The 21,895-nt window shown below is 38.6% G+C and overlaps 1 protein-coding gene across 1 annotated transcript; it reads right to left on the reverse strand.

Annotated features, from left to right (window-relative positions):
- Nucleotides 1–20,733: 20,733 nt before the first annotated feature.
- LOC145692543 (uncharacterized) lies at nt 20,734–21,234 on the reverse strand. Its single transcript, XM_081767853.1, has one exon. The coding sequence runs from the start codon at nt 21,232–21,234 to the stop codon at nt 20,734–20,736; it is 501 nt and encodes a 166-aa protein (XP_081623979.1).
- Between the last annotated feature and the right edge of the window lie 661 nt (nt 21,235–21,895).

The raw sequence follows: 21,895 nt of genomic DNA on the forward strand, positions 1-21,895 counted from the left end.
TAAAAGTAACAAAGTTATTGACAATTAATAATTTACGGTAAAATAGTATGGAGAAATATTGTTTTTCCATACCGATCGAAAAATAGGATACATTTTTGTGACAGCAGATTACGCAATTTACTGCGATTTATATTTGACAGTTTAAAGACAAACGTTTTAACAAGATATTATAAATACAGCCATAAAACAAAAGTACTAAACTGATTTGTAAGTACATTATATTTTTATATGCTTTAACAAGTATTTTAAAAGACAGAGAATGGAAAATTTGGTGAGAAACAATGTTTTTATTCAGTTTGGATTTCATTCGCTCTCTTTTATTTCTACTCAGTGTAATAAAATAATTGTTTTTTTTTTTGTTTTTTTTTTAGTCACGAATAATAAATAAATATTTTTGTCAGGAAACGATAAAGAAATTAAGTGAAATTTAAAGAAAATCAATCTCGTGTACATAGGTTCTGTATACAAGGTCTTAAATTTAAATAAAAAGGTAACCAAGAAAAGTTTTGTTGCTTTTTCACCCACCACCTTCGAACATCGATACGTCACCTAACCTGGAAGATCAAAAATAGTCCCCATCAACATCGACGACCTTCTGAAAACGTTCTGGAAGGCCATGGAATTCATCGCGGTAGAAGTTGGTGGGCCGTGAAACGAAGAAGGTATCAGGTGCATTTTGGACTTTTACTAGGGATTTGAATTGGCGGCCTCTAAGGTGATTGTCCAAAGAATGGAACAGGTAATAATCGGACAGTGCAATACCCGGGGAATATAGTGGTTGCAATATTGTTTCCCATCCAAGGCGGAGAATGGTGTCCTGAGTCATCCTAGCCACATGGGACTTAGCGTTGTCCCGTAAACGAGGACCCATTTGCAATTCAGAAGTGATGGCTCCAGAGCTTTGAGTTTTTGTTGAGCACAGCTCAACTGCTGACACTACACAGTTGCATTGATACTCTGACCAGCTGGTAGCAGTTCCTGATGCACGATGCACCAAACACACAGAAGGACCTTCTTCTGGTACAGTGCTGGTTTCGGCTGTTTTGAAATCGGTTCATGGGATTGCTAACCAATGCTAACCAATGATGACGGCGCCGTGGAGCTTCGTATAGGACCCACTTTTTATCACATGTCAACGCCCTGTCCAGAAATGGCTCCGAAACAGTAAATAAACCCATGCGACTGCCGCGTTGCCTTCTGGCCCGGAGTCAAAATATGTGAGACCCAACTTGTAGTGCTTCCCAACTTGATGGATGTGCTGCCGAATGGTTTCTCCACACACTGAATTGTAGTCCCAGTTCCTCTTTGTACGTACATGTGTTGGTCTTCTGGCATGTGATGTTTTCGGGTGTTTGGTCATCGTCCTTAAACTGGTTAAACCATCGCTGCACTGTCCGCGTCGTCACGACACCCTCAACAAAGGCCTGGCATATTTTCTGTCCCGCTACAGCGGCGTTTGACCTCCATTTGAACTCGTTCAGCATACATGCTCTTATGACGCTCTGTGGATGTTCCATGTTCCCTCTGTCTTTACGCAAGTTCACTGTGTATCTGAATTGCCACAACCAGGTAGTATGTTGGATATACCCACACCAACAACTGACGTTCGCTTTATCTCCACTCGCATTCAACTCACGGTGTGAGGTCCAATTGAACACAGACCTCCACGAAAAGGGACAGAACTTTCTGGTTATCTTTATAGTTATGCACAAAAGTATAGCGTTTGGTCCCGGGCAGTAGTTCTTGATTAAGCATAATAAAAACTATCTTGAATATAATTTATGGATAATAATAATAATAATAATAATAATAATAATAATAATAATAATAATAATAATAATAATAATAATAATAATAATAAATAAGCTAAAATAGTGTTTTTAGCTTTCCAGAAGAAAACCAAAATTTTCCTTTCTTTTAGGCCTGAAAAACACTAGCAGCAACACATTTTTTGCTTTGTACATTGTAGCCGCTCCCCCCCTCAAAAACGACGGGCCCTTCCTACACGAACCTGCTGGCTACACTCCTGCTTAAAGTGAATATTTCATTTTATTTCACCAAGCCCAAGGACATCGATACAAGAACAAGATAAAGATTGGATATGCAAGACGAATTGCATAGTAATCTTGCTCTTGGCCTTGTTTTGGTGATCACCAAGTAGCGATGAGCGTATTTTCTAGCTTTCCGTATAGTATGAAATACCATAATCAAAATCACACTTGGTCTTCATTTGTACCGATGAGGTGAGCATTATTGGCTCTTGTATAGCATGAAAGATCACCAAGACTACGAAATCCAGGACCAAGACTTGACTGCAAGACAAAGAATAAGACGCAGTATTGATGACCAAGACCTAGGGAGCGAATTGTTTGAATTTCATTTGTTGGGCTGAAAGTGATGAAATAAAATTAGTACTTTATAATTAAATATCAACCTGTATTTTTAAATTCATATTATGTATCTTCTTACGTGCAACTATATATACTGTAAAATACGTTTTAATTACCGAGAAAGAAAAATCAAAGTGGTACGGGTCCCGGAATCATAAGAACCTATTTTGGAATGAAAGTTGAAGGGTTGGAAAAAATCACAGGTGTTCTCCTGTTTCCTCAACCCTTATCATTGTAGTTAAACGATTTCCTTTTGTCTCCGCCAAGAGACTCTTGCTACTGCCTTCCGAGAAGACGCCCTGCCGTCCCAGCAGGTGAGAACACTGACCTTGAAGAAAAATTTCGTCACATAGAACTAAAGAAAAAAATAAAAATAAATAAATAAATAAATAAATAAAATAAAAATAAATTTCTCCCACGTCGGACATTGGTATCAGTTATAAAAAGAAATAACCAAACCTCAAAAGTGCCAAATATTCATTAAGATGCATATACAAATCCCCGCTTGATCTAGCTAGTGGTTAACGTATAAGACTTCGGTACACGTGGTCCGGGTTCAATTCCCAATGGGAGTGCATTTTGGTGTTCACCCAGTGTTGTGACCATAGTGCTCTCAAACGGATCGGGTCGGGTCAGGTCAACTCGGGTCGGGTTGTCGGGTTATCGGGTCGGGTCAGGTCGGGTCGGGTTGTCGGGTCGGGTCAATCGGGTCAGCTCGGGTCGGGTTGTCGGGTCGGGTCAATCGGGTCAGCTCGGGTCGGGTTATCGGGTCGGGTCAGCTCGGGTCGGGTCAATCAGGTCGGATCACGGTTCGGGTCGGGTCGGGTCATCGGGTCGGGTCAGTCAATTCGGGTCACGGGTCGGGTCGGGTCGGTCTTCAACCCGACCCGACCCGTTGAGAGCACTAACCGCCTTATGCTCTTGTGATGGACAATGTATACAGTGAGTGAATTATTTATAGATGAGACTTAGATAAGCATTCCACCTCTAGTAAAGAACGATTAAAATATAGTACTCTTTAAAATTGTTCGCAATTTCTTTTAAAAAAAGAAAGCAAGGAAGGAATATTCATTAAGGTTACATTCTTATTTTGGCAATTTTCGAAATAAAAAAGAATAGATTTGAAACACACTTTTGTACATATAATTTTATTTTTAATATTCTACTTAATGATGATGGTGACGATGATGATGATGATGATGGGTGTTCGAGGGCAGGTAGTTGGCCCGAAGGTTCCTGGGCAAGGTGAACCCATGGTGGTCTTGCCATTGCCTTCCATGGGATGATGATGACGTTCTAAGGATGGCTCCTACAGTTTAACGAAGGATCCTATTTGTGTCCCCACCGAGAATCGCACTCGGAACCCCTTGATTGCAAGGCGACGAGTGGAGCCACTCATCCACCAGGGACACTATATTCTATCTTAACATGCAATAATTCAACGCAATAATTTAGTAAATGCTCCCATATTATTTAATTTTACTCCATTTACTTGCTATTTATCACCCTACTGCCAAAGAATTTAATTGCAATCATTATCCCCCTCCCCTCCTTTTATAGAATTTCCTATGACTTGTGTCCCGGTGTTTTGTGTGTGTGTGTGTATTATCATCTAAATAACTATGCCAAATTTTATTCTGGTATCCAGAAAAGAAATATTCTTATTGAAATTTGTACCAAGCGACTGCACTATAAGGAATAAAGAAGATAATATTGAAATGTAAAGCTAAACCTACTAAGCTTACAATTTTTAAAATGTTACTTTTCATTACGATTTTTTTTTTTTTTTTTTTTTGCGTGTGTGTGTATGTGCCCAAAAAATATAGTGGGCAGAAAATATGTTGGTGACTTGTGTGATTTTGTGCTATAACAAGAGTCGCAATTGATTTTTAACATGCAAATTCTTTGATTATATTCCAGTAACACCATAACAACAAAGCTATAAAATCTGTTACACTGACAGAAGATAATCATTTACATTATATTTGAGATTTTTAAAGAAATCAACCAAATTTCTCTCCAATTAGTGCGTGGAGTTAGCGTAAAAATATTTCACTTCCGGCTACCAATCTGCAACTTTACACAGTTCTTATATGTATACCAAAGAACAGAAAACCACCGGGAGACACTCGATCCAATGTCCAGAACTCGTGTGATGACGTCATCAAAATGGCGGACAACTCGATTCAAAAATTAAGCCATATCTCCATTATTTATGGACCGATTTTCTTCAAACTTGGCTCATTTTAAAGGAAATTAAATTTGCAATAAAACATCTTACCAAAATATTTCCTCTAAAATTAACCGTTTTTCAGTTATTTAAGAATTTAATAAATAAATGAGTATTTATTGAAGAAAAATACATAACTCCGAAACCCTTAGTTTTAGACGAAACACTTAAGTAACGTGTTATATTGTTAATTTCATTACCTTTAAAATGAGCTATTAATGAAGAAAATCGATCCATAAATAACTGAGATATCACATATAACGTGTTAATTACATTATTAAAATGGCGGTCACGACTTCTTACAGATAGCAACAAATTCAGCCAAAGTAATTCATTTCCATATACCAGTTCCAAATTTTGCACAGTGTTTATATACATAATAAATAATTTCAAAATACCTAGGAGACACTTGATTTAACACGCTGAACTCCTATGTTGACATCATCAAAATGGCCGCCGGGATTAAAAACATAGGTTTGCTTAAATACACTTAACTCCGTTACCAATCATTTTATTGTCTTCCAATTGTTCCATTTGAAAGAGCATGAAATAAGCTACAAAAATTTTATTCGATTTTAAATGGTTTATGACGATGACAATGTGGAAGGGGGCAAAAAAAAAAAAAAAAAAAAAACAATGTTTTAAAATGGTTGCTGTTGGCTTAATATATTTTGCAATGACATTTCTGTTATTATAAGAGGCGTTAACTCAAGTAAACACATTACATCCATTGCAATGTTGCATGCTTGTATAATTTTTTTAAGTGATTCGTCTTTAATTATAAATTATACCACAAAAGAATGAACATGAAAATAAAAATAGTTATTTACATCTTTTAGTGGATTCAATACCCTCTTTTTACTGATTGGCAAAAATGAAAAAAAAATACTTTTCTTTTTTAGGAACAGTAACAGATATTTACAACAGTTTCTCACAATGAAAACATGTACAGTCCATATGGATTATTAACGCGGAAGCCCCAACTATTGAAAACAATGTAAACTTTAAACAAAGTGACATGTTTGTAAGATTAAACTTAATTTCTGCATTGACCCTCACAACTACAAAGTAAAGTGCAAAGTTCGTGTATTTTTACACATCGACAGCGCGTGCAAATCTGTTTGCACTTGCATGCTATCAACTCTTTTAGCTTTTTCATGGTGAAGTTTGGGCTTGTCGACCAGAGGGGCTCGTAGTCATCTGCGGTCTTCTTCCGTCCCCACTCACAAGGATTCAAGCGTTGACTGTTCCGTTGAAGACAGTTTGTCCACAAAGAACATTGTAAGATGGCCCTTTTCAAGTGTTGCAACAGAGCGTTGCTGGTTGGTGGAATATTTTCAATGGGTCAGTTTTGCTGGGTAAAGAGAATCCGCCTGGCCTCATTGACGGTCTCTGCAGAACTTGATGAATGGTACATAAGAACTACAAAGCGCTGAATGAGTAAAAACGTGTCGTTATCTTCAGAGATGTTGTCCAGAACTTGAGAATATGCCGAAAAAGCTTTGTCTACATCTCGGAAAGTCATCCACGTTTTCCATGCAGTGGTTTTACCAATACTTACAAAACTTGACACAGTGTTAGCTCCCGTAAATGCATGGAAGAAAGGCAAAAGATCTGGAACTCCTCGTGGAACTTTGTTGTGCAACTCGTGGATCGGAAGGTATTGGAGGTGCTTTCCACTGCCGTATTCAATCCAAAACTCTTTCAGTGTATTGAGTCTAGAAAAGGCATATATAGCAATTACTACCACATCACTATCAACAGTTTTCACCATGACCTAAGAACAACCCGAGTATTCCATGGCATGCCATACATGAAGTAGGAGACGGGCATCAGCTTCCTCATGGAATTCGGAAGATATAGCTTCAAATGTCGCCTCCATTTGCGATCCAATTACCGTGTCTCTGTAGGTGCAAATGACTTTTTGATTTTGACCAGGTTTTCAGCTAAAAATTCAAAGAGTTCCTGTTTGTTTTTTACCGTGAGCAAGGAACTTACTGAAAGATTTGGGGATGACAACATTAGATTTTACATTTATTCTGAGCCCAAACCCTCTCGACTGTCACATCACTTTCTAGGCTTCCTTCTAGGTAGCGGTCAAAAACTAGGTCAACTCTTTCCACATATCTTAATCTCATTAGAATGTATGGTTTAACAATTAGGTTGCAGTATTCTTGAAATGTCCGGCTGGATTTAGGGACAAGCATATGGATCAAGGCTCCTGCATCAATTATGAGCGAAGAAACTTCGGGCTCATGAGCAGTTGTCACCCGAACTCCACTTGACTCGACGATACAGGACACCACGTCGGATTTTTTTATTGGTTTTCCGGGCTTACCGCAGTCGGATATGGAAGGTGGACATGAGCTATTTTCATGGGTAAAGAACTTCTTGACGTCAATTCCCCTTGATTGACTAGCAACATACAGCTTGGCAAAAAGAGTACTGTCTTTTCTCAGGTCTACTATTTATGTTTGTCTTTGGACTTAACTGTAACTTTCTTAGCACTCATCAAGGGAAGGTTGTTTCTTTTGATGACTTCATATATGGAAACTTTTCTAAGGATCAACCGATCTTCGACAAACGTATCAAACTGGCTTTTCCCTGTAGCATTTGCCGACATGACGCTCATCGCATTTTCTTCTGGGAGAATGATTCTACTGCTGTTGACTGTAGTTAACTCGTCATCTTTGAATGGGTTGCCGTGTGATTCAAATACTTCAACAAGGGCAGAAACATGGTTTCCGAATTTCTTATGAAAACTTGGAGTATTTTCATGATGCTCCTCGGAAGTGATGTTACGATTTCAGGTTCCGATCCTTTTCGAACTCTCCAATCATGCGGACAACTTCGGGTCCTGCAACCATCCATTGCAATAGCCCCTCCCCTTGACTTAGACGGGATAGGTTAATTGAAGAATTTTTAATTAGTTTGTTGTTCTGCTCATGTAACTGGTCATGTGCCATCCTGGAAAATTTTCTTTTAGTTTTGCAGCCAGATATATTTCCGTTTTGGAACTCACGGAACATTGTTGGATGCATCTCTGGCAGTTTCTTTAAGTTGTACAAAAACACTGGCAGCCATCGCGCATAGTATGATCGAGAGCAAACATCCATGGACAAATTTTTTCCAGAGTAGAAATAAAGTCTATCAAACTGCCCTGTCGAATGCTACGGACCTAATCTAAAAGGAAACATTCTAGCACCATGGTGGTCTTCCAGTACATTGTGTGATAGAATATTTGTTCCTTTTCGAAAAATTCGGTAAGTATAAGAAATCACCACTAGCAAAAACAAAAGAAATGTTTTTGCGTTTTCTTCAAGTAGAAACGTCTGCCATCTACTAGAAGAAAATGTACGGATGTTCTTTTCATCCACTTCCAAGTTGTCATCGCCATATATATGGTAATTCATAAACCATTTACCTATAAACTAAATCGAATAACATTTTCGTACCTTATTTCATGCTCTTTCAAATGGAACAATTGGAAGACTCAAAAAAAATGATCGGTAACGGAGATACTTGTATTTAAGCAAACCTATGTTTTTAATCCCGGCGGCCATTTTGATGATGTCAACATAGGAGTTAAGCGTGTTATATCAAGTGTCTCCCAGGTATTTTAAAATTATTTATTATGTATATAAACACTGTGCAAAATTTGGAACTGGTATATGGAAATGAATTACTTTGGCTGAATTTGTTGCTATCTGTAAGAAGTCGTGACCGCCATTTTAATAATGTAATTAACACGTTATATGTGATATCTCAGTTATTTATGGATCGATTTTCTTCATTAATAGCTCATTTTAAAGGTAATGAAATTAACAATATAACACGTTACTTAAGTGTTTCGTCTAAAACTAAGGGTTTCGGAGTTATTATGTATTTTTCTTCAATAAATACTCATTTCTTTATTAAATTCCTAAATAACTGAAAAACGGTTGATTTTAGAGGAAATATTTTGGTAAGATGTTTTATTGCAAATTTAATTTCCTTTAAAATGAGCCAAGTTTGAAGAAAAACGGTCCATAAATAACGGAGATATGGCTTATTTTTTGAATCGAGCTGTCCGCCATTTTGATTACGTCATCACATGAGTTCCGGACATCAGATCAAATGTCTCCCGGCGGATTCTTTTCCTTTGGTATACATATAAGAACTGTGTGAAATTGCAGACTGGTAGCCGGAAGTGAAATATTTTGGTGGTTTCTGACACTAACTCCATGCACTAAATAGTGATAAAATACACAAGACATCTACATTCTTCCCGTATATCCATGCTAACAGCATTTATCGTGCATTTTGATGACTTTTCGGAGGGAGAGAGCGTTGCCCATATCAATCGTGGCACATGAAATGAGTATCAGAAAATATGTTGGTGAATTCTGTGGCATCTGATGCTCATTTTCATTGCCAGAATAAACTGGCATTTTATATAAAAATCACGTTCGTTGTGTCCCCCTAAGGCTGCGCGTTACCGAAATAATATTCCAAATTTGAAATACTCATACCTTCTTAGTACGATAGTACCAAATTTCACATTAATTGATTCCAAAAATAGCTTCTTCCGGTATGTTCCTGCTAAGGATATTTATGGTAAATTATTCATGTGTGTTTTTTTAGCCTTACATTACTCCCTCGCACAACCAAGGAGCATCGGAGCATTAATTCTATGACATTTGTGATTAATCTGACACTCACTCTCTTTTCAAAAATAAAACTGAGAGTTTTTATAAAGATTCACTATCATATGTTTCACCCCTTATGGCCCTAAGGGGCTGCATTACCAAGATAGCAATCCAGATTTCAAGTCACTGACATTGTCATTAATTGACAAAAAGTTTCTTCCCGTATGTCCTTGCTAAGGATATTTATTCCGAATTTATGTGAATTTTTGAATGGGAATTATAGCCCCATATCAGTCACTGATATGTGCAAGAAGTACCTGAATATTAATTCTGTGAAATTTATGATTAATCTGACGGTTACTGGCGATCGCAAAATGCAATTTGGGATTTTGGTAACATTCCAGCCACCCGTTTTTACGCCCCCTCAAAAGATGAGTCTTACGAAAAATAATGTTCCAGACGACTATACTAACATTGCGAATGAGTGTCATTGTATTTTGTAGCAAATAAAACTCATGTGCTCCAAATTCCTTTGCAGAAAATTGCTTCAAAAATTTAACATTGAATCTCCCATAAGGAAAATGAACTTTTGTGCTTACACCCAAAAGAGTGGCTAAATAATGAATTTCTTTCATTTACTGTTCAAATTGAAAAATTCTGACATTTTTCAATAAGAATGCAAAATTGCACTCCATTTTCCACATTAATAGTGTGAAAATTTCATCTTTTTCCAAGGCTGTAGAAAATTACACGAATTATGGAACAGGCTATATACTCATATATATATATATATATATATATATATATATATATATATATATATATATATATATATATATATATATATATATAAACTATGGGCGGAAGTAGGGGACTATAGTAGGGATGGCCACATTTTTTCGAAAAACACTTTTTCGAAAAATGAATTTTTCGAAAACGAAAAATAAATTTTTTTTCGAAAAACGAAAAACAAAAAATCGAAAAAATTTTCGAAAACGGATAACGAAAACTGCCGAGAAAGGGAAAACGGATAACTTTCGTAAAACAAACTGAATTCATTTCATTTGTTAGTACTTCCAAACTACAGTATACTATGCATACGTATAGGAAGTCTTATAGAACGGCTATGTTCATCTGTCTGTCTATCTGTCCGTTCGTCTGTCAGCTGGCATCAGAGCAAGAGCGGTTAGAAATAGGGAGAAGCATAGTTTTGCAACATGAATAGATTCATCTAATCCATTTGACTTCTATTTAATCCAGAAGTGGTAGAGATCTATCGCTTTCTGCTACATTGATGATCACCACAGAACACAAACGGTAATATATAGAAAGACGTGGTTTTCCAGCCCAAGAATATATTCAATGTTCGCCATCATTACACTTGCAGCTTAAGCTATGCATAAGTGTCGGAAGTCTTTAGAATGGCTTTGAAATGAAATGAAATTTTTGAGTTTTACGTCCCACGATTATGCCGGCTAGGCTAAAGGAGACGCTGATGATGAGGAATGAATTAAATTGTGGAATGAAGAAAGTGGGAGGAAACGGGAGAACCCCGAGGAAACCCACGCACACGGTGTTTGTCCACCATAAAGTTCACTTGGCGGGAACAGTGTTTGATCTTGTCCGTCTGTCTGTCGACAGGTGTCAGAGGAAAAACAGTAACAGATATTGAGAAGTCGTTTCTTGCGGTCGATTTAGAGCTCCTAAAATAGGCTAAATCTCCTCCATTAACCCTCCATTCAAGCCGTAAGTGGTTCAAATACCCTTTTTTGGTTTCAACTTATATCGCTATAGAACGAAAAGAGTAATAGATAGCGAGAAGCGAGTTATTGCAAACAATTTAGCGTCTTTAGACAACATATAACAATCCACAACATTAATCAAAACCAGAAATTGTTTATATTTACTATTATTTCCGGTTTCAATACTGAATTACGAGATATCGAGATGTAGATTTTTGCAATCGGTTCAGCTTCCAAGAAATATTTCTATCTTTTCCATTAATCCTCTATTCAGATCGGAAGTTGTTTAAAATAACCGTTTTCGGTTTCAACATTGATCGATACAGAACAAAAATAGTAATAGATAGCCACAAGTGTTTTTTTTTTTTTCAATCGTATCGATACATCATCTCAAGAGTATATAAGCTATATATAATCACAATCCACAATACTATCGAAACCGGAAGTAGCTGAATTTACTAGTATATTGGTTTCACTGATTTTTGTAAAGTAAAAACTAGGAGAATTCGTGATGCGGTTTCTCGCGATCGACTAAGCGTTCTAAGAATAGGCTCTACCTTCTCCCTTGATCTCTATTCACACCAGAAATGATTCAAATTAACGCTTACAAGTTTCAACATTTATCGCCACAGAACAAAATTGGTAATAGATAGCGACAAGTGGTTTACCTACAACCGATTCAGGATCTCAAGAGGAAATACCATTACAATCCGCAACACTCCACAAAGGCAGAAATGGTTGAAGTTTATTACTATTTTTTATTTTATAGGTAATACTAATTTCCATAGAGCAAAATCGGTGAGAGATATCGAGATGCATTTTTTAAAACCAATCCAGCGTCCCAAGAATAGATTCCACATTATTAGTTAACACTTTATTTGAACCGAAAGTGTTCAAATTAACCATTTCTGGTTTTAACACTTGTCGCGATAAAACAAAAATTGTTATAGATAGCGACAAGCAATTTTCTGGAATCAATTCAGGGTTTTAAGAAAACATATTGTCATAACCTGCTTCACTCTTTTGTAACCGAAAATGCCTGAAATTTACCACTACTTTCGGTTCCAATACTTATATTCATAGAGCAAAAACTATAAAAGATATCGCGAAGAAGTTTTCTGAAATCGATTTAGCCACCTAAGAATAGATTTCATCTCCTCCCTTAACCTTCTACTCAAGCCGGAAGTGGTTCAAATTAACCATTCCTGCTTTCAATATTTATCGCCATAGAACAAAAACGATAAGTGATAGCTAATAATGGCTTTTTAATACGGATTCAGCATCCGAGGACTACTGCCTGACTGGTAATACTGTGGAGTGGTGATATGTCAAATAATTTCTCCCTGTCGACACCACGATGTCTCCATCGTACAAAATTTCAACATTTTTTTTTTAATGTAGGGCGATTCGTTTAAAGCAGTAGCGTAGCCAGGATGTGTGTTTGGGGGGGGGGGCAAGTACTGTTATAGGTACATATAGAAAAATTACAAACAAAAAATATATAAACATAAAAATATATAAAAAATTACAAACATCAAAGTACCAAAGTACATTGTCGGACTTCTTTGGGGGGTCCCGGCCCCTCTGGGCCCCCCCTTCCCTACGCCACTGGTTTAAAGGTTTCAAGATAAATGGTCCATCCTGTGTATACTTGATTAGTTTGAAATTTTAGTTGTTGCACTCAAGCCATCGATCCACTGTATACTATAGTTTAAAATAGTGCTAAGTTTTGAGATCTAGTTGTTTACATTTAATTTCTTCTTCATTTTAAGTTTGCTCACAATGTTGCCAGCTTAAAATGTTATAAAATCCTATATCGAGAGACAGAAGTTTCCATTTTGCTCTTGAATTTCCCACGCTCTACAAAACTTTCAAAATTTATAAAATAGGAAAAGTGAAACTATTGTATGTCACTCACTTTATTTTAATATATCAGTGAATTCCGCCCTTCTATCTTAAACAGTTTATGAATAAGTAATTAAGAGAGAGAATTGAAAATGATGGTGGAAACGAGTACCTTTTGTTGTTAGAAATTAGTAGGGCCTATTTGCAAGCATTTATGTTGAAATCTTCGATGGAACACAACGAAACTAGATAAGACAACCTTCAATGTCCAGTAATTTCGTGTGGAACGTTTGGGGAAGTAGTTGTTTCCCATTTGGTATGTTTTTAAATACGGTACCAGAGTTGTTAATAAGTTCCATTGTGTTATTTTTTACTATTTTTTTTTTTTTTTTTTTTTTTAGATTCTCAAGTCACCGTAGGCCTATAAATTACTTCCACACAAACATGCATTTTACAGTAACAAAATTTGACAATTAGCACTAATTTCACTTTATTGAAGACTCATCAGTTTACCTCCCGCCATGGAGAAGTTTATTGGTGTCGACTAAGTAAAAGTATGAAAAATTCCATATATGATGCCAATTTCTACAAAAATCCCCTTTATCCCTTTCGGTTTTTTCGAGGTTCTCCCGTTTCCTCCCACTTTCTTTATTCCACCATTTCTCTCATCATCACCGTCTCCTTTAGCCTAACCAGGGGCCGCGGTGGCTCAGTGGTAGAGCGTTCACCTAACCGGCATAACCGTGGGACGTAAAACTCAAAGATTTCATTTTTTTAGCCTAACCGGCATAACCGTGGGACGTAAAACTTAAAGATTTCATTTTTTTCTAAAATGTATTTCAAGCGGTGTAGTTGAGCTTTCCGGTTTGTGGCGAGACCGGACCTACAGCTTAAGGTGAGACCTGAACCATATGAGCTCTCCATCGGGAATTGAGCCTGGATCTCCCACGCCAATTTTCTCCTCTTACAAGTAAGTGACCATATGGTTGTCGCGCAAATCAGATGCAGACATACGCCATCTGATTGAGCATGAAAAGATATGGAGAACACAGAAATTTAACGTGCTAAGGGCCATAGGGAGCGGAGCGAGGAAAGAGGAAACATTGAATGTCGGCAAAATTGAAGCAAGTCAGTAATGACGGGAAAAGTTAATTTCTTGCAAACAAGGAAAGAAAGTCAAGCAAAAGAACGAAACTAAACATAACAAGGGCATCAAGGACGAAGAAAGATCATAATCAGGGTTGCCATCCGGACCGCAGTGTTGCCAGCGCTGCATAACATTGATATGAAAGGTATAGCACAGTATAGCAATTCATGCACAAGGAAAAATATTAGTAACACAAAAGACAATTGAAAAGACTCTGTACACGTGCGTAAAAAGGTTTAACGTAGTCGTGAGGGAATATTATACCCGCGTGAATACAAATGGAGGAAAATAGAGAACAGTACGCACCATTTGTAGTTTAGTTGCAGATGATGTGAAGATCACGAATGAATGCGTGGTCAACACACAAACATTTCTCGCAGTGAGCACAGCGGATGAAAGCAAGCAGGCCACACGCGTCTCTGCAGCATTCCTCTGTGAGTCCTTTTTCAAAGCAATATGCGGAAGGTGTTTCAAACTGTCCAGGATGTTCATTGGAGTAGTCACATTTGAAAAACGCAAAGCGTATCATCTTTTGGAATCGTCTAGAGGAAAACTGGTAATGAACAAATGACTGAAGGCGGAGAAAGTTCTCACGTTGCCACACATTAATACTGGAGAACACTAACGTATCTGTGATGAACTTCACCATGTTTTTGAATGGACTAAAGAAGAACACATCAGCAGGTTGTATAAGGCTTGCACATTTCGGAGGAATCAGCTTTCTGTAGAACTGAACACCGTCAGGAACTGTCATGTTGTAAAGAGTGTCATCTTTGTTTGGAGTCCGGGAGTCAACCAAAAGCAAAACACGGTCCTTACCCTGAAGATCGGGCCACAAAACTTCTTCCAGGAAGATTTGCAAATCCCATTTGGTCATATTCGCTGATCTGCTTGCATATGCTTTCACATTGGGAAATTCAGCGACTATCATCATCATCATCATGGAACGATGCTCCCAAACACTTTCGATTCTGTGTTATCATGTGTACCCCCTTCACTTTCATGTCTATATTTGTCCTCCCTCATGTACATTATTCACTCACGACTATCGGTAAACCTTTTTACGCACGTGTACAGAGTCTTTTCAATTGTCTTTTGTGTTACTAATATTTTTCCTTGTGCATGAATTGCTATACTGTGCTATACCTTTCATATCAATGTTATACAGCACTGGCAACACTGCGGTCCGGATGGCAACCCTGATTATAATCTTTCTTCATCCTTGATGCCCTTGTTATGTTTAGTTTCGTTCTTTTGGTTGACTTTCTTTTCCTGTTTGCAAGAAATTAACTTTTCCCGTCATTCCTGACTTTCTTCAATTTTGCCGACATTCAATGTTTCCTCTTTCCTCGCTCCGCTCCCTATGGCCCTTAGCACCTTAAATTTCTGTGTTCTCCATATTTTTTCATGCTCAATCAGATGGTGTATGTCTGCATCTGATTTGCGCGACAACCATATGGTCCCTTACTTGTTAGGATATATATTACAATCACAGAGTAATGATAAAAAGAAGAAATAATATAGGTGCTATTTTGAAAAAAATGATTAAGTATTGAGAAATGCTATTTTTCGGTATAAATTTTCTACCTCCTTCTTTTCAGAAGCGGATTTAGAAGGTAAAAACTGGAGGGGGCAGCCAGAACTCAGACTATGATAGGTATATAATGAGTTTACTATTAACTTATATATATACAGGGTGGTTCAGTAATGTTGGACAGCCCTGAATAAATCGAAAACCAGAAGATATATTAGCAAGAGTTTGGTGGATCCAGATACTTGTGGAAGGGGGGCGTCTTTTGAGGTACCACACAATGTTACCAGGTCAAAAGTGTTGCCAGCTCAGTACAAAGTTGTATTTTTTTAAATGGAACATATAGAAGTTTATGCCATCAAAAGAATTAGTACAGAATGTGAATACCAACAAGCGAAACCACACCTGTCGGTGTTGCCAAATAAGGAAGTTATAAAGCTTCAAAGATCAAGAAATTAAAGTGTCCGTAGAGCAAAACTAGCAAAAAGGCAAGAAAAATAATACTACGGAATGAAAAGGAGTAACCGAAAGAGTAAACCAAAGAACGCACAGCATCCAGTGAGTAACAGGGTTGCCACAGTAAAGGGGGGAAAAATTGAAAATTTTGCAGTTGCTATAGGAGGAAAAGTGCCCATATGACATAATGCTGGAAACACCATAGAAAGTCTATGTAAGATTCAGGAATCCTAATAGCGTTTGATCGAAAGCGATATCTCTAACCGTTTCCGAGATACACCAAAGGTGTGCGGAGTTTGCAACACTGCATAATAATTCCCTCGCCCTCCAAACTACAGGAACGAGTAATGAAAATGATACGCCCAACAAAATGTAAGAACTACACGAATCGCTTTCGAACAAACGCTATTAGGATTCCTGAATCTTACATAGACTTTCTATGGTGTTTCCAGCATTATGTCATATGGACACTTTTCCTCCTATAGCAACTGCAAAATTTTCAATTTTTTCCCCCTTTACTGTGGCAACCCTGTTACTCACTGGATGCTGTGCGTTCTTTGGTTTACTCTTTCGGTTACTCCTTTTCATTCCGTAGTATTATTTTTCTTGCCTTTTTGCTAGTTTTGCTCTACGGACACTTTAATTTCTTGATCTTTGAAGCTTTATAACTTCCTTATTTGGCAACACTGACAGGTGCGGTTTCGCTTGTTGGTATTCACATTCTGTACTAATTCTTCTGATGGCATAAACTTCTATATGTTCCATTTAAAAAAATACAACTTTGTACTGAGCTGGCAACACTTTTGACCTGGTAACATTTTGTGGTACCTCAAAAGACGTCCCCCTTCCACAAGTATCTGGATCCACCAAACTCTTGCTAATATCTCTTCTGGTTTCCGATTTATTCAGGGTTGTCCAACATTACTGAACCTCCCTGTATATATATATAATAACTTGAATTATTTTATCCTTAGAAAACTGGGGGCCCCGTCTACAACTGCCATTGCCTTTTCTTAGGATACGTATTTTAATTAACTTAAAATTATAAAAATCTGCTTGAGCCAAGTGCTTACTATGTTCTAAAATTCATTTCAAACTGTACTATACAGCAGTTTTATCGTGATGACGAGATAGAAGAAAAATCACGGAAATCTCTGCCTCCTTTTCAACATTTAGAAACTGAACTTTTAGCAACGCTTGATTACGTTCAGCTTATTGTTAGCGAAGAGCAGTGGTCTATTCAGCCGGCTCGCTAAAACCGATTGTTAAAATGGGGCCGCAGTGGCTCAGTGGTAGAGCGCTCACCTCTGGTGCTAGGGGTCCCGGGTTCGATCCCAGCCACCGCCAAGTGAACTTTGTTGTGGACAAACACCGTGTGCGTGGGTTTTCTCGGGGTCCTCCCGTTTCCTCCCACTTTCTTCATTCCACCATTTCATTCATTACACATCATCACCGTCTCCTTTAGCCTAGCCGGCATAAGCGTGGGACGTAAAACTCAAAGATTTCATTTCATTTCCATTTTCCGATTGTTAAAATATTTCCAGTTCGCAGCACCGTTTGTTATACTCACGGTCAGACATAAACACAAACATGCATGCATACGCATGATCTAACCAGTAGCGTCATTTCAGATTTGGCTTGTGGGGGGCAAGACCCCTTGATATAAGTAAAATTCCGAGTTTTTCACTGACTTAGTACTATTCTATTGATAAAATCTACTGTACATAAATCTTAAACTCAGGGGGTGCAAATGCCCCTCCCTGCACCCTAAATGACGCCCCTGGATCTAACCGAGAGTGAAGGAAAGAAGTCTTAACAAATTTGTGAAAATACCTCTGTACTTTTCACTCTCGTTTCCGCGAAAAGAAGTAACTGTGAAGGCAGACAGAAATTTCAATGGGTGGGTGCCGAGAACTACTGTGTGCGCAAGGAAAGGTGGCTTCTGAGAGTTGAGTAGAGCACGTTGAGTACTGGAAGCGCTGTTGCCAGAAGATCCACAACAGAGACAGCAGCTTTGGCGACAAACTTAAGACATTTAAAAGTTGTCTCAAGTACCGGCAACAGCGCAGTCAGTGACCTTCGTTGCCTAGCAACAGCCTGAAAGAATACTGCTGTGATTGGCGAACAATCCTCCCTCTCGTTTTGTTTACAACATGTGCAGCTATCTGTCAGAGGCCACGTTTCAGTAACTCGATAATATGTCTAAAGTGACAGATAAAGAGTTTCCCAGTCATGTTAATAAAAGGTTTCCAGGTCTTAATTGTAAATTATTTTGAGTGCTCCATATTTTTTGATCAGAATAAACACCTGAAATTTTCAGATAACAAAAGACTGATTCAGGCGCTACAATCATCAATTGAATTAGAGACAGCAAGTCAGTTGCAGAAACCGCCCTGCAGAGGCCCCACCGGTGCATGTGAATAAAACGCATCGTGCGTGTACTGCTGCCGTGTGATTCCTCTCTCGGTATTCGTGTCAGTTCAGTGTTTGATGGGCAAGACGATGGACTTAAGTGCATTTGACCGTGGTCAAGTTGTAGGGGCCAGACGACTGGGTGGTTCAATTTCGGAAGTACCTGTGGTACTCGGATTTTCAAAAGAAACCGTGTCAAGGATGTATCATGAGTACCTAGCTTCCAGTAAAACCCCATCCGCACGGGCAAACTGTCGCGGTCATGGGCGTGTCGACGACAGGAGTAGTCTCCGACAGGCCCGCATCGTAACAGCCGAGAAACGGGTCACAGTGCGTGAAATTCCGGAGAGGTTCAATGCAGGACAACAACGCCTTGTTTGCAGCCACACAATCCACAACCATCTACTCACTATGGGGTACAGAAGCCGTCGGTACACGCAAGTTCCCCTTCTAACCATACAACACAGGAAACAACGTCTAGCATGGGCAAACGAACACCGCCACTGAACCGTGGAAATGTGGAAAAAGGTTCTCTGGACAGGTGAGTCTCGTTTCACATTGTTACATGCCGATGGACGGGTAGGTGCGTCGCCAACCACACGAATCAATGTATCCATCGTGCCAGCAGGGAACTGTGTAGGACGATGGTGGTGGTATTCTCATCTGGGGCATGTTAACGCGGACTGAAATGGGTTCCCTAACACATGTGACACAGCCCCTCACAGGTGAACGCTACCGCGATCTTTTGCATGACCATGTCTTATCATTTGGTCGGCTGCAACATCCGGATGATGAACTCATCTTTCACCAGAAAACTGCGCCGGTCCACCACTCTAGGATAGCAGCAGACCGGTTTGATGAGCACTTCTCTGACCGGCAACACTTCCCTGGCCATCACGGTCACCGGACCTCAATCCCATCGAACACTTCTGGGATCTATGGAACGACGCCTTCGAGCTGTGGACCCTCTTGCAACCAACCTGCGAGCTCTGTTGGAGACTTTGTAGCAGATATTGATTGAGATGCCACAACAATAGTGGGTAACCCCTGTTGTTGGAGTGAAACGTGGTGCTACTCGGTATTAGGTAGATGTCTTTAATTCAACTGGTGATCAATGTTATAGAAACAGTTCTTAGTTCGAAGCCAAGGTGGTAAAATTGATGTTATGTTCTACAACGTAATGAACTCTTGTATCTACCTTGCATAGTTTGTTTCCTAAGAGAATTATCTATATATCTATTCATCTACTATCACTCTTTTATATATATATATATATATATATATATATAGAGAGAGAGAGAGAGAGAGAGAGAGAGAGAGAGAGTGAGAGAGAGAGAAGAGAGGGTCTAAATACGGGCTACCATTTTTATTTTTCGAATATCAATAAAATGTTCTAAGGAATGTACGAAATAATAACTCCAAATGTGTTGAGAGACGTTAACTTTATAACAGAGTTACAATATAGCTGAAAATTCTAAGACTAACAATAATAAACACAGTTTTCTGAGAGAGGCCATAATGTTAAGTTTTGAAAGTAGGGTCTAAATATGGGCTACCTTCGTAATTTGCCACAAAGAACTAAGAAAAATGCTTGAAGGTACAAAATAAGGTGAAAGAATAATGTAGAGGTGATGACTGTCTATTTACAAAAGTCACAGATGTAGTCTTCCTTTTCCGCACCAGCACATTCGTTATGTGTCCACATTGAACACATTATACATCTAACCCATAGCTCCCCTCGTGTATCTTCAGAGAATTTTCTATCGCAGAATATACAATTTGTGTCTTCGTCATCAGGCTTTTCGTGTCCAACAGGCATATCTAAGTTAGTATCTTCATCATCACAAAGATTTAAATCAGAAATCACCATCCTACATTCTTCTGAATCTGATTCTTGTCTTACAAATTCCAGAGATCCTTGTCTTCTTTTCTGTCCAGATGTATTCCTTTTTACATTTGCAGATTTGTGGTCAACGGTAGTCAAGGAAAATGACTTCTTGCATTTACGGGACGTTTGTAAGGAAGTAAGAACTGGTTCTTTGTGAGGAGTACCCGTTATAACAGTAGCACGTGCTGCTTTTCTACCTCGATTGCTGAGCCTTTTTTTAATTATAGGAACTGTTGAAATATGAAATTGACTTACTAGATTTGAAGTACCAGATCCTGTGTTATGAGTATCTTGAGATGTAAGGCAGGGAAACTCTTCAAGCGATAATGTAGAAGGGACAGGATCTTGGGCATTGTTGTTTTGGCTCGGATCTTGGGCCGCAGTAGGTTTAAGGGTTGGGTTGCATGTTTTTTGTGTTTTAATTTCAGAAGTTATGAAATCTGCATCACTGAAAATATTTGGATTCAGTGGGAAAATTCCTGTGACTTAAAACTATTTACAGCTATTTCCCCAGTTTGAACTTTAAGGTATGCTCTTCCAAATATCTCCATGATGTCATAAGGAGTAACTGGTCGTTGCGAATGTCGAAGCCATTGCATTAATTCCTCGCTATAATAAGCCTTTAAGGCACCCATATAGGTTTTGTTTAGTGGCTGAAGTTTGTGAGTTGTGTGTGGTAGCAATGAAATCATGGTAACGTGATAATTACGCGCCATCTCAATGACGTCAATATTTCGAACTTGACTATAGTGTCCATCAAGAATCAGCAGAACCGGTGATTCTTCAGTCGGACGAATTTTCTCAACAAAATGATAAAACCACTTGGTGAATAAATTGGCTTGTACCCACCCACTAGGATGCGCTACGCCAACGGAACCTGAAGGATTTCCTTTCATTAGCTGACTACTCATGTTCGTTCGCGGAAATATTACCATCGGAGGCACAAATTGTCCAGCGGCACTCATACACGCAATAATTGCAGAAGTTAGAGCTGCTATTTGTCTTTTACCTTTCCTTCCAGTTATAGACGGGAATTTGCATTGAACAATTGTAAGGGCCGTCTCATCCACATTGTAGACATTCTCTGCAGGATATTTTTTTCATAAGCAACTTCGAGCAGACGAAAAAACTGCTGAACAGTTTCCTTGTTGAAACCAAAAGCACGAGCAAAAGACGTTCTACATCGTTTACGAAGCGAAATAACGTTTTTGTGCCGACGAAAAAAAAAAGATCAAACCATGATCTTCCAGCCTTTGTGTCCCTAAATGGATGTTGAAGACCATTTCGTGATGCTAGTTGATACGCCATACGTTGCAAGTCGCTCCTGGTGTATCCAAAGAAATTTTGTTCCATGAGGAGTAGATATTCTACCAATTGCTTTTCAAGCTCGTCTCCTAATATCGGTTTTCTTCCAAGTTTTGTCGTTGCTGCTTCAATCGGAGTTACATTGTGTTTCTTGCTTAACGTTTGCAGAGTTGTACGTGGCACATTAAAAGTCTTTGCTGCTTTCAGCGTCCCTATGCGGTTTTCTCTTACGGCGGAAATAACACTCGCCATGTCTTCTTGCTTCCACATCTTTCTCTTGCCTTCTGGAGTATACTTTGGTTTCGATCTTGGCATGCTGAA

This window comes from Thermobia domestica, chromosome 8 (assembly GCF_964235325.1).
Source record: "Thermobia domestica chromosome 8, izTheDome1.hap1.1, whole genome shotgun sequence".
Taxonomy (NCBI): Eukaryota; Metazoa; Arthropoda; class Insecta; order Zygentoma; family Lepismatidae; genus Thermobia; species Thermobia domestica.